The sequence below is a fragment of the Anser cygnoides genome, chromosome 6, assembly GCF_040182565.1.
Source record: "Anser cygnoides isolate HZ-2024a breed goose chromosome 6, Taihu_goose_T2T_genome, whole genome shotgun sequence".
Lineage (NCBI taxonomy): Eukaryota > Metazoa > Chordata > Aves > Anseriformes > Anatidae > Anser > Anser cygnoides.
In genome coordinates, this window is record NC_089878.1 from 5,166,459 (window position 1) to 5,179,872 (window position 13,414).

The following is a 13,414-nucleotide window of genomic DNA, read 5'->3' on the forward strand; positions in this document are numbered from 1 at the left end:
CAAAATGAAGCTCCTGCTTTGTTTCATTGATTGTCTGCCCGATTATTCTGCCAGTAAAAGCCACTCACATCACTGAAGAGACGGGGTGAGGATTGATGGAAATGCAGAATCTTGTTATATAATGTGTGTGTTCCTATGAATATAATCAGGTAAATACAGATGATAAGTACATCTCCGTGCAAATATGAAAATGTGCTTTGTTAATCCACAGTTAAATTGCTTAAAAGCAATTTTCATCAACATGGTACTTAAATATTGGAAGAGTCACCACTTGCATCAATGTGAAAATTCCTGCCAGCCAGCTTCATGGGTGCCAAAGAGGGAATAGCTTGAGGACATTGGGATAGTATGTGTGAATCTGTGGCCCTTGGAGTAAACATTAATGAAGGGCCTGGAAGGGAGAGAAAAAAGCAGATTTGACTTACGTATTTCCAGAGGTGGGTCAGAAATCCTGAAGTGAATTTAGGATTGTAGTTGCAAGGCACGTAGGGCACTACAGTGCTCCTTTTCATTAATCCCCCACAACAAATCTGCACCAAATTGGTGTTTATAGCTCTTACCCAACGTATCGTTTTCTTCCATCCAAACCAGGCTGCATATTTGACCCCATTACATTTATGAAATTCATCTGTAGGCAGCTTAATTCCTATGTCGTCCTTCAGACCGTGCAGAAGTCACAGCTGGTAAGAGGCCCATGCCAGCCCACCAAGCCAAGTCCCACCAGGCACTGAGAGCACTGGCACCGTGCCTCTCCCCTTCCGTCATCCCCATGGAGGAAAGCGTACATCCTCGGTGGGCAAAGCTGCCATTGCAACCAGAATCCTTTATTTCTGCATGGGCACCAATGGCACAGCCCCCTGGGCCCCTCCCCACACACGTTCCTGGGCGAGGGAAGCATCATTCGTCACACAGCCATCCCCCGTGGCGGAGCCGGCCAAACGATCCAGCTCCCTCCATACATCAATATTCTTGACACCTGTCTTAAAACTTAGCTCGTGCATATCCATCTATTGCTGAAAAAGTGTCAGAAGGGTACAAATATCCCATCACTATTTTTAGAGTTGTATCAGAAGTATTTATCAGCTTTCTGGCCCCTCATCCCATTTGTCACATCGATGCTATCCGCCAGTCAGGGAGGTGAAGTCCTTTAGAAACACAGTGGCAGATGGGTGAAACTCTATAAGCCATGATGAACAGGACTGCAGCCATAGTTAAAGGTGACTCCTGGGGGTTGCTGTGCCTGCTGTTACAATCAGAAAGCTCCTGTTGTTGTCACCCAGCAGCAGGTTGAGTTCAGGAGGTGGTTCCTCCTCACCTCGGCAGGGTGGGAGGACTTGGGGGCTGTCTTCTTGCCACCGTGGAGCTGAGTTGAGTCACAAGTGAGAATCCCAGCTGATTCCTGGTTACTCCACGATCTGCTGCAAGAGCCACCAGCACTCCCACACTTTCTGGTGGCTCCCAGGTGCCACATCCTGCTATTCATCCCAGTGCCAATGTTCACAAAGTGGAGGTGTTGAGAGTCTGGTTTCTCCACGCACATGTTACTGGTGGGAAGCTCTTCAGCTCCGTGATCCCACATAGGACAGCAGAGGAGCAGCTCTTTAATGTGCAGGTAACATACAGCTGCCTCATGCTCCGAAACTGGGATGCCTCCCTAGCACTGCTGTTGTTCAGAAGGCAATGTATTCAGGTTGAAACTTTGCCCACGTACCATCTGCTCAGCCTTATCTTTCTTTGACGAGAAAGCTGAATATGTAATGTCCAGTTGGCTCTCGTGGCGTTACGTAAGGTTGTGGTTTCTGTTGATATTTGCAGTTTTGGAGGTCCCAAGCAGCCCTTGCAACAATCTCCTGCTCTTGTTCAGAAGTGGAAGATCAGCAGCAAAAATCAATGCTGTCTTCATAGCTGTAATGAGCATGTCCAACCGCCTTTTTTAGGATGGCCACAAGTTCCATCAGATGTCTGAGGCCTATTTGCAAATACTGATTTATATTGCAGATCTTCTTCAGCCATTTCATAGGAAATCTTAAGGTCTCGCAGTTTTGCTCTCCATGCACTCTGTTTGGTATCAAAGGTAGAGCTGTAAAGCAGAAGACCTGCCCATAGACTGTATTGATAGCTAAGGCTGCCAAGTTATGAAAATGAGTTGTTTCAGGGCTTTTTAGCCTCTTAAGGAGGATGGTTCTGAGAAAGCACTACTTTATTGAAGGCATTGCTTTGGAGTCACAGCAGACTCTGTTTACTCAAAGGGGAAAAAATCGTGGAACCTTCATATGCAAATGTATGGCATTTGGAAATGTCATATAGCTGCATCTACATATAAATAAGCTGCTCTCCAGTGCTGCACTAGCAAGGCAGCTTTGATATAGAAATTGCATGGTAGCACACAAAGCAGAAACAGCAGGACACCACTCGGTCAAGTTTGAGGAGTTTTGTTCCTTAATCACCACTTAACTAAGTTAACTAATGTTGCTCTGTCGCTGCATGTTGGGAATAGCTGCTGAGTTTGCTCTAGAGGAGACGTAGACGTGGATAAGTGCTGCACAGGGCTGCACAACAGGGACAAAGGGCTGGGTCCTGAACCTGAGTGCTTCCCCTGTTGCGTGCACAGTGCAAAGAACCCTTTTTCTGGAGGTGCACTAAAATTTGGGCCCTGAAAGACAGTTCTGAACATAGAGGGTTGTATGCTATTTGGTTTCTAGGTCGTCATCCCTCCTAGCCACCTTTTGCCTCACTCTGCAGATCCATGCCTGTTTGCTGTGGAGGACACACGATTTGGTCATGTAAAGAAGCATCTTCTGCCAGTAACAACCACAAACTGGGATGGTGTTTCTATCTCTGTTTAATCTGGTGTTAAAGAGTAAATTGCAACTCCCAGACATAGTTCTTCAGAGGGGAGGATGCATAGAGAGAAGCCGTGGTCCCCTTATGACCATGTCCAGCACTGGCATTAAGGAGAAACTTGAGGAGAGGTGGAGGGGCAGGAGGGCGAGCCATCCTCTCAGCCATCGAGAGGGCTCTCGCTGAAGCGGTGCAACCCGCTCTGCCCGTGCCGCGCCACGTGTGATGGATGCAGCCTTCGCTGCAGCCTTCGGGCACACAGCCTAATTGGAGGGAACCTTACAAATCTCTACACTGACAACAACTTTCTTTCCACACAGCATTACAATGATAATAAGGTTAACTCATTCTCTAAGGGCTCTGTCATGAGCTGCCTAAGGAGATCATACAGGAGGAGAAAAAGTGCTGCTTTATTCCTTTACAAGATCTGGCCGCTCATCTGGTTCCTGAACGGGGAGGAAGCAGCTCCTGTGGGGCCCGCCTCGCCTCTCTTGTATGGGGGGACCTGAGTGACGGGGATATCAGTGGCGTGCCAAAACCAAAGATTAGCTGAGTTAGCACAAAGGAGGATTTAATCTATTCTAGGAATGGTGTTAACGCAGATTTATTCAATCCTGGAACAAAAGAAGAAAGCACAGACTGTCAGGTCCCCTCTACCCAGGGCTTTGATACATCCACAATAAGGCCTCGCGTCATTGAATTACATCCACAGAAATGACTGAAGGCCCTGAGATGTGCCCTTACAGTGGCGATCTTAAAAAGTCTAGTTTGTCCCCAAAAGCATGGGAACAGCTAACACAGAGACATTACGGGGTTCTGAAGACCTTCTCAGTTTAGTGGTGACAAGCCGGCCCCAGAAGCTAGGCTGACCCTGGCCCCAAACACGCAGTGATGCACCACTCTGTGGAGCTGCTGGAGGAGGCAGTCAGGTTGTCGTCTCTTGATGGCCTCAAACCAAGCGTGGATATATTTTTGCAAGTCTGCTTCTACCAAGGGCCGCTATAGGGGTAAGTGGATGAAACGTGGTGGTGGGGAGGTAGAGGACAAAGCGAGATGGCAGCCCACCCTGCTCATTGCGTCCCTGAGTGAAACGGTAGCTCCAGAGAGGACGTGTGTCTGATATGAGCACCTGACTGCTGAGGACATGAGGTTTGAAGAAGCGCCTTAGCCCACAGGGCATTTTTTCTTTTCCCCTTCAGCCTGGTTGATGCTGCAGAGTGTTCTTGTCCAGAGGGTTGAGCAGTGGTTGTTGGCGTGGACTTGCACGGCTGTGCTGGTGTGGGGTTGCACTGCACCTTGTACCGCAGTAGCTGCTCATGTGGGTAGAGCCTCAAGTGCTGGGGGTCTCTACAGTCTCTAGGATGAGGCATCTGTGCCTAGCCAGTGAATATGGATGGGCTGTGGCCAGTGAAAAACACAAAAGAAGGTTAAAAAAAAAAAAAAAAAAGGTTACATTTACTTTTGAATTGACAAATAGACTTGTCGTGTACTGGAAAAAGATTAACAGGTTGCCCAATGTCAAGCAGTCATCTTAAATAGGGAGGAAACATTCATGGGCGTCAGTGAAAGTACTTTTGAATTTCTAAAGTTCCGAGATAGCTTTAACATATACGCCATAGCCCATAGATATCTGCCTACAGGCTTCAAGTATTTTGTTGTCCATTTGAACATCTGTGATTATTAGTGTCTTAATTCAGTAGTTTCTATTACTAATTGGCAGCAGGTCGAATAATTGTGATACACTGCTGCAAAAGACGGAGCACAATATTTTTTTTCGAAGTGTATCAGGACATCTTACCATCATCTCAAATGTAAAAAGCACTAGATTATTTTTAAAAAGGAAAGTGGATGTTAGCTTATTCCAGGAAACTCATTTGCATGGGGACATTTAAAATTAATAAATTACTGTGATGAGCAAGCCTATTTTCTGCCTGAGAAAAGGAGTGAATGTAATTTAATTCATAAGGTTACATTTCTTTTTTTTCCTCTTGGTGAAGTAGCTAATATGGGGATGGTATTTTTTTTGTGTGCTTTATGCAAAAAGATTAGCTTGAAATGTGTACTTGGGTGGCTGCAGGATGCATTTAGCCTAGGGCTACAGCATACTGGTGCCAGACAATTTCAGCTGCCATTTGGTGTCTCACCTCCACCAGCTTGCAGGGAGAGTGGGCTGGTGAATCCCCTCTCGAGTGGCAGCGAGCACTTCCTCCTAAATTGCCAGTCCAACGCCTACCCAAGCTGTAATTTTCAGGCAGGTTGCTTGCGCATCTTTTCTTCCATGTACGGAGCCGCTCTGTTCGCAAGATCATGAGCAACAAGGTGCTCACAAGGTTTTCAACGAAAGGAACATACTGGATCAGGATAATTAATAGGTCAGGTCAGAGCAGCAATGGCAAGGCAGGGCTGTGCTGGGGGACAGCAGAGCCAGAATTTCTCAGTACGCTTCTTCATTGGAGGTACAGAGGAAGCCTGCTGAAGGGCTTCACCCTCGTAAGTTGCTGTGGGGCCTCAGTTCCTGGTGGATGATACCAGGGAGGGGAAGGTACCAGAAAGCCTGCTAAAGCAGTTCTGCACTTTCAGACATGACACCATTTTCACTTCATTCCTCCTGATCTCACAGCGGCACCTTTGAATTTCAGCAGACACTGCAAATGCTGCCGAGTCCCTTTTCCCCAAAAAGAGCAGCAGATGCTTACTCTGCGAGGACTGCAGATGAGCAGCATGACCTGTCCCTCGGCTCAGCCGCAGGATACGGGCTCCCACCCGCAGCCAGTCACTCCGACAAACCTCAGGGCATCCTCTGCTTTTGTGCCACAGGGCAGCACTCTCTGGACCTTTATTTTGATTTCAGATAAGAATTGTCTCACCGAGTCTCTCCTACAGATCAGAAGAGCTTTGTTAAATAAGTTTCCGGTGCTATGCTCTAGGCAGTGTCCTTTTGGGAGAGCTGCCAAGGATGTAGAAGGGGGGAACAGTAAAAGGGGTTGAGAAGGTTAAGGATGTATATTTAACCCAAGAATCCCTTCCCCTTTTATAAATCCTCTGAAAATGTGATGTATAAGGAGTCAGTACCTCAATATCAGTGAGAGCTTTTGGCTGCCAACGTGACTGACCTCAGCAGTATTAAAAGATTTAAATTATTAAGTCTATTCTCCTTAACCACTGTCTCCAATGAGATAGGTATCAAAATATTTTTCACTGCACATCAATTACCATCTCCTCCTTTATTTGATACAATATATGTGTATATATGTATTTGCAGGACCTCTCTCAGTCCTGTGATGACTGTACACAAGGTATTAGCACTGTACTTGAGCCAATATTTTATCATATGGACATAACCGATCAGTTATTACTTCCATAAGCTCCTCAGCACTGTAAATGCTAACATGAGAGTTTACAGGCTGTGGCCCTCCACTTTGCTTGCCTGAAGCCATCTGGAAAGTCTCCCTGACTCAAACAAGAAGAACAACAGAATTAATAGCCCTGCACAATTGATTGTTAAGTGCCTGGCAGTCAATTGTTGGACATAAGAATCCTATTTTTGCCTAGATTTTTATCTACTTTCTCCAAAGTGGATTGCAGGGACTTACGCCTGGGAGGAATTTGCTGTGCACTTCAGGCAGTACTTCATGTAATCCTCATCAAGGGCACTAATGGATTTATTCCTTTGTCAGTGGAGCTACTCCAAACGTTCAGTTGTGTAACAGAAGCTCCATACTTCTGCCTTCTTGAATAGTTTGGCTGCCTTGTTTTCATCACTTGCAAAGTCAGGTCCCACAGCTGGACAGCCTGCTTCATGGTTTGATTTTCAGCCTTCACTGAGAGACTTACCTGAGAATCCTCACGGTGCACATTCCGTTTCCAAAAACCTTGAAAGGAAGGCATATAGTTAAACCAGAAATTAAAATAGTACAAAACATATTTGAAACAATTCTTCCTTTTTTTTCTTTTTTTTTTTTTTTTTTTTTTTTTTTTTAAGGAGAGGAGAGGAACAGCCCCATATGTTAAGGAATTTAGACAAGATAGCTTTAAATAATTTGTATAACTTCTCAGAAGATAATCCATCAGGAGAATGAAGATCAGTCACACCGGATAATTTCCAGGACCCAATTTCCTACCCCAGCAAAATAGCTCATCATCTCAGCATGTCCCTGCCATCCAAAAAAAAAGGTTGGAGAGCAATGTTCAACTAGGAGACTCTTCTAGTACTCAAGATGATAAGCTGCTTCAGTCTACACAAAGTAGCATCTGGCCTCAATGCGTTTAAAAATAATCTGTTTTGACTAGTGTATCTCATATGATAGGCTATCATGTCATGTTCTGACAGTAACAAAAGATGCGCACAATATGAAATGTCATGTTAGGCTAAAGACGCAAAAAAATGTTGCAGAAATGCAAAGATGTTGGTTTCATCACACTGGCATTTTCTGTCAGGAAAACGCTCCAAGAAAAAAGTTCCTGAATACTGTTATCAGGAGGGTGAGGGTGTACTTCTTTTTAAAATCAAGAGGAGAAGCATTTTGAGGATTGTGGCAGGAATTACATTTGTCCAGAGGTAGGAAAGACTGGCCGAGTCAGTCCAATTTTATCTTTAGGCTTTACACCTTTCTGTCTCAAATTCTAGCCATCAGAAAAACATACGAATTCATCCTTCTGGTGCACACAGTTGCCAATAACAGTGCCGCAAGCCTGATGTTTGAAGAGTTGCTACTGAATTTAGCATTACTGCAACCTGACTAGCTGTGCCTTTGGTCCCTGTCATTGCTCTGTGAGTGCTCGGTGAGCGTGTGGCAGAAAGTGGGCAACTTCATCTTTAGGCTCTGCTCTTTGTAGGCATAAGGCTGGCGTGGTAGAGGGGCTCCTTAGTTCAGTGGTGCTGTGATCCGATTAACGAGGATTGCCTCCAGCACTGAATGTACAAGTAATCCAAAATTATAATAAGGGGGGGAATTGTAATTTATTTGACTTAATGCCTAGTTTTCATTTCTTGAACTTTGTCAAGTTCTTCCATCATTTGTATTTGAAGCATATTTTCCTTCATATCCTCCCTTTTTAGAAATGATTTACGGTTCTTGTTCCACAGTTGGTACCACCGATGTAGACCCTGGGATGTGTTGGTGGCAGTTGCTGTCTCATCGATGGCTGTATTACTGAACAGTGCCCAGCGCCCTCAGAAACGAGAGCAGGCAGTTCAGTGTGAAGGAACTTCTAAAGCTCGTCTCAGTGTTTGGATCTCAGTTTTGAGTCTGAGAAGATGTTTTGTGTAATGAGAAAAATAACCTGTTTTGAAGTTGGGGAAAGATTTTGGGGGAATTCAAAATGTGCCTGAAGAGGAGGGGCACTTCTTAGTCTGAACTAAATGGTACCTTTATAGTGGTCTGCCTTCTGAATGACTGAAATGGCAGATCAGACTAAGAAATAAGCTTTTCCACCCTCTCTGCCTTTATGTTCAATTTCTAACTGCTCTAGAAGAGTCAGCAGTCAAAACAAGAGTCTATGGACAACTCATGTCTGAATTTTGTGGTTTGTTCCTAGCTAGGTGATGTGTTAGGAAGTGTTTGTCCTGTTCAAGCGCTAGCAAGGCCTAAGGCCATTTCATTTTAATTCAGCAAAGCATTTTTTCCATCCTAACATTACACTGTAGGTGTAATTACAAGTTCTGTGGGATCCTAGATTTGCTTAAAAGTGTGCTAGAGACCCTTTTAAGGAAAACACAGTTTCTACCCACACGATTGTGGGAAGAGGGAAAATCGTTCGTCTCTTTACCGGCCTACACATGGTGGAGAGCATCTGCATCCCCCTCTCAGGTCCTGGCGGATCGGGCTGTCCTGAAAGTAACAATTTCCCTCACCATCTTGAAGCAAGCCTTTAAGAAAACTGAAACCAAATGGTATCTGACTGTTTTAGTAACACTGCCGGCTAATCCGAGGGAGGAGGGATCCTCACGCTGGCTGGTGCTGGTGCACAGGCATCGCACAGATGTCGTGGTACCTAGGAGGGAAGGACTGGAGCCCGACACACAGGCACAGGCAGAGCACTCTCTTGTTCTGCAGAAAGGAAGCAAACTTCCACCAGAGGAAGATTTGAAGGAAACAAGTAGAAGCAATAGAAAAAAAATGCAGGTTAGTAAGGATCCCTTATTTCTTTCTGCATTTTTCAGGACAGAATCCTAGAGTCATTAAGGTTGGAAAAGACCTCCAAGATATCCGGTCCAACCATCACCCTACCACTGATATCACCCACTAAACCATGTCCCTAAGCACTATGTCCAACCTTTCCTTAAACATACTTGAATGTGGACCATGGCAGAGGTCCAGCACAGCCAGCAACCATCGGGCACGGGGCACTGCATGTGGATGGAGCCCAACAAGTCCTGGGACATCAGCATTTCTGGGAAGGTCCATTGGTGGCTGGCACTTGCCACACACATACAGTGTTGGTAGGACAGAGGCAGCCTCATAGGAAACTGACAGGTTCTCCTGGAGACCAGTGCTACTAGCTCGGTGTCTGCTTGTACCTCCCTGGGGACCCGCAGGCTGGAGTATCTCATGGAAGCATAGGAACTGAATCCCTTCTGTTTAATAAAAAAGGTGGAAATTCAGTACTGTTGGTTCGGTTTATGACTTCATGGGCTGTGCTTTTGTGTTTGCTGCAGATTTCTTCTGGAGGTTAAGAGAAAACAGCTAGGGCTGTGAAAGAAGTCTAGCATTGCTTCCTCCCATCCCTTCAACCCTATTCTTTCATCTCTCCCAAAGAGGAGAATGTCATGCTTGATCCCAAAATGTCCTGAAAGTCCTGGAGATGAAAGAGCAGTTCGTGCTCTCTAAAGGGATGTAGAGGGTGCCCTGTCATTCATGTTTTCTGGGAGTTTGTCCTTGTCTGTCTTAACATAAGGACAACATCGCCTACTTTATTAGTGCAAGTTGTCAGAGACTCTTAAAACTCTCCTTGGACAGCAGCAACAGGAAAGAAATTCTTTCTGAAAATCTGAGTCTTGGAGCTGCCGCACGCGCTTTTCCCACAGGTGGGAGGATGCCTAGGCATGCCTGCAGCCGGCCACGTGGCTGAGGGGCACAGCACGGACCGCAGCTGGGCCTTAGCACCCAGGGGCTTCGTTGGGAGGATGCAAGTGCCTCAGCTCACTAGTGTGCAAATGGCATTTCCTCAGACACCATGAAGTTTTTCTCCTTTTTTTAAAAAATAATCGTATCTAGATGACGCTATCACAGGAAAAGGAGTATTATTGTTTGAGATATGATAAGCACTGGTTACATGGAAAAATTTGTTTCTGGTAACTGTGAAATATTGTGATTATGACTTCTCCCAAACAGAAGAGGAGTGCATCCTAGATTATATTTCAAGCCAAAACAAGCCTTGCCTGGGGGTGAGGGGGCAATCTGTAGAGGGTAATGGAAATGATGGAGCATCTCTCATGTGCAGCTCTGTAATCAGTTTGGGAATAGTCAAATTTTGTTTTTCTGGTGTCTCATTTGCTGTAACTCGACAGGAATTAGCTATGCAGAAGAATGACAGAAAACCCTGCAAAGCTTTACGTCTGCATCAGTTTATTTTTCTCCTGCCTGAGCACCTGTTTCAAGATGCCAAACCTTGTCTTGCTTCACATAAACATCTTCCGCATCTCTTCCTTTTGATTTTCCTCTCTTTCATACGTTGTGTTCTTCACCTTGCCCTGTGCTGTCAGGTTAACGTTGCCTTCACTTGTGTTCACAGAGAATGCAAATAAACTGGAAGAAAGTGCACGAGGGATCTACATCCCCTGTCCAGAGCATTACAACGGCTTCTGCATGCACGGCAAGTGTGAGCACTCCACTAACATGCTGGAGCCGTCCTGCAGGTAACCCTTGTCCTGCTGAGGAGGGAAAGCTACATGCACGGAAATATCAACTTACAAAAATACTTACTCTAGATAAACTATGGAAAATGATGGTAACCTCGGCCCTTTGTGCTGCAAAATGGATTAGGATTTAATTATTCAACAAAGTCCCCGCTTTATGTGGCAAGGCAGTATTGAGTTATGCACAGTGTTAATTGATTGTAAAAACACTCGGTAACCTCCAGGTGTGTTTAAATATTTTTGAAACAGCACAAAGTGCACAGGCAGCCACCCTCGGTCTGAAGGAGAGGGGTGCCACCAGGGCTCTGTCCCCAGTGTGGCGGGGCAGCAAGATGGGGTTAAGGAGGTCCCCCTGGGTGGGAGGTGGCTTTGGAGGACGTTAGGGCAGCATGAGGAGGAGTGGTGAAAGCACCGTGGTTGCTGCTGCTGTTGACCAACTTTTGCTTCTTCCTGCATGGGCTTTTTAGTGGAAACAGAGCTAAAGGGGAAAGCCGCTGCCCGTTCCCCAGAAACACAGAGGGGAGCTGCAGGGCTGCAGGACGGGAACCGGTGAGCAGCGCAGCGGGCGGCACTGGGGTGGATGGTTGCAGCATCAACATGGGGTTTTTTATAGCAACCAGACAAAATGTAAATGATGTATCCACTTGCAGGAACATCTAATCACATTTCATATGGAGCTTGGATGATTGCTTATCACCTCCTTAGGGGTAATCTGCATAAGGAGCCACAACTAGATGGCTTTCAGCCCTCCCCCACCTCCCCAAAGAAAGGGAGAAATCTAAAATATGTTGTGCAAGGTACTAAATGGATTCTTTTTCTGACGTGCGAGTGCTTCCACGCGGTGCTAGATGAGTTGTGGTCCTTTGGGCACCTCCCAGCACAACCTCTGTGGTTTGCACTCACAGACCTCAGTGACACAGGACTTGGAGCCTTCCCTATGAGACGTCCAAGAAGGCACCAGTGCTCTTGCTGGGGACCCATCCTGCAAAAAGAAAATGCATAAGCTCGTGCTTAAGCCACTGGTTATTTATTTATGTTTTAGATACACTTTGTTTCAGAGTTGTTCAAAATTGGCAGGTGTAACTGGAAGAAGTATTTTTCATTTCAGATGTGATGCCGGCTATACTGGACAACACTGTGAAAAAAAGGACTACAGCGTTTTATATGTGGTTCCAGGTCCGGTACGATTTCAGTATGTCTTAATAGCAGCTGTGATTGGAACTATCCAGATTGCTATCATCTGTGTTGTAGTCCTCTGTATTACAAGGTCAGTATCTCTGATACTTTGCAATAGAAAAAAAAAAAGGACATTTTTTCCTGCTTTATGCACTGATTATACAGATTTCTGCAGTGACACTTGTGATAACAAATACCATTTAATTCACCAGCAAACAGGTGATATCGCCTGGTCCCACCAGCCAGTGCTCCTTTATTGTTACAACTGCATTTTTACTTGCTTTTTAATCAAACTTAGGTGGCGATGGTGCCTACAGCAAATGAAGGTTCCTATTTTGTATTCAGATGCTTGGACAAATATTGTTCATATAAATAAGGGGGATATAAATACGGCAGCTGGATCAACACTTAATAAAACTAATCGTATCTCCATCTGGTTTCCTTAAGGGCCCATTCCCTTAGTCCTAATCAGGCAAAGCATGCAAACTTCTAAGCCTGTTTGCAATCCCATTGATTAAATGATTTCATTAGGCTCATATACATGTTCAAAGGTACTGCACATGTTTAAGGTCTAAACTAGACGGTGGCACACCAAGCCATGTGTTAAATTATTTTTTAATGAGGAGGAAGGGCTTATTTGAATGGAAACAACAGCCCCAAGGTGGCTCAGAAGGGAGGGATAAACACAGTCCCTCCACGTGTGCTTCCCCTCTGAACTATATGATTGTCTCTGGGAGGGTTGGGGGTGAGTTCTGAACTTCAGGCATCTTCAGGCTTCTCTCAGAAATCACAAGGTTAAATTCACTCAGCTGGCAGCACCAATACAGCACTCTTTTAGAAATAAATTTCTATAAAAAACACAAGAAAGTAAAAGCTAGGTATAACACCTCTGTAGAAAACAAAATTTCTAATATATTTCAGTCCCTCTGTTGCACTACCTGGTTGGAAGACAAGCGTAGCATTTCCTCCTGGAAAAGACAAAAAAAAAAAATCGTAAATCCTTCTCTGGCCTAAATGCATAAAACAAAACCATCTGATGAAACCAAGCTGTTTTTTTGGCTAAGCTGAGGCCATCAACTCAATGCTAGATGCTGGAAGAGGCAATGGATAATATTGTGGTGGTATTCGCAGAAGTAATTCAAACAACCAAAAAGGTTGTGTAGGAAGAAGGTGGTGTAGTAACTGATAATGGAAAAAATGCTTAGTATCATTTTTTTGAGCAACTGTGGTTTTGGCACCTTCATGCAGTAAAGCAAAGTACCTTATACTGAAGAGTGAAGACAGTATGCGCTGAGTGATCTGGCACTGCAATGCAAATTACCTATCACCCTGTTTTCGTACATAGATATTACCTTTTCCCACAGACTTTGTAACCAAGTTAATTTATGATCTTTTGACTCTTCTCTGTAATGCGTGTAATTACTGCAGAGCATTCTCCATCCCGGCATAATGATTTGAGATACATTTGCAAAAGTGTACTCTTAAGTGGCTTAAGAGAAATCCATGTGACAGGAGAGTGTTGTGGCAGCATATGCATAA

General features: G+C 44.9%; 1 protein-coding gene and 1 long non-coding RNA gene across 5 annotated transcripts in view; one reads left to right on the top strand and one right to left on the bottom strand.

Annotated features, from left to right (window-relative positions):
- The window catches only part of TMEFF2 (transmembrane protein with EGF like and two follistatin like domains 2), a 331,707-nt gene that overhangs the window by 313,096 nt on the left and 5,197 nt on the right, over nt 1-13,414 (top strand). For both annotated transcript variants that reach the window (XM_066999055.1, XM_066999056.1), the window contains 2 exons: nt 10,576-10,699; nt 11,808-11,966. In XM_066999055.1, the coding sequence (XP_066855156.1) occupies nt 10,576-10,699; nt 11,808-11,966 (283 nt within the window). The remainder of the gene's footprint in view (nt 1-10,575; nt 10,700-11,807; nt 11,967-13,414) is intronic.
- LOC136791048 (uncharacterized) overlaps nt 11,965-13,414 on the bottom strand; it is a 54,913-nt gene continuing 53,463 nt past the window's right edge. For all 3 annotated transcript variants that reach the window (XR_010832172.1, XR_010832171.1, XR_010832173.1), the window contains one exon: nt 11,965-12,843. This is a non-coding gene — a long non-coding RNA (uncharacterized lncRNA). The remainder of the gene's footprint in view (nt 12,844-13,414) is intronic.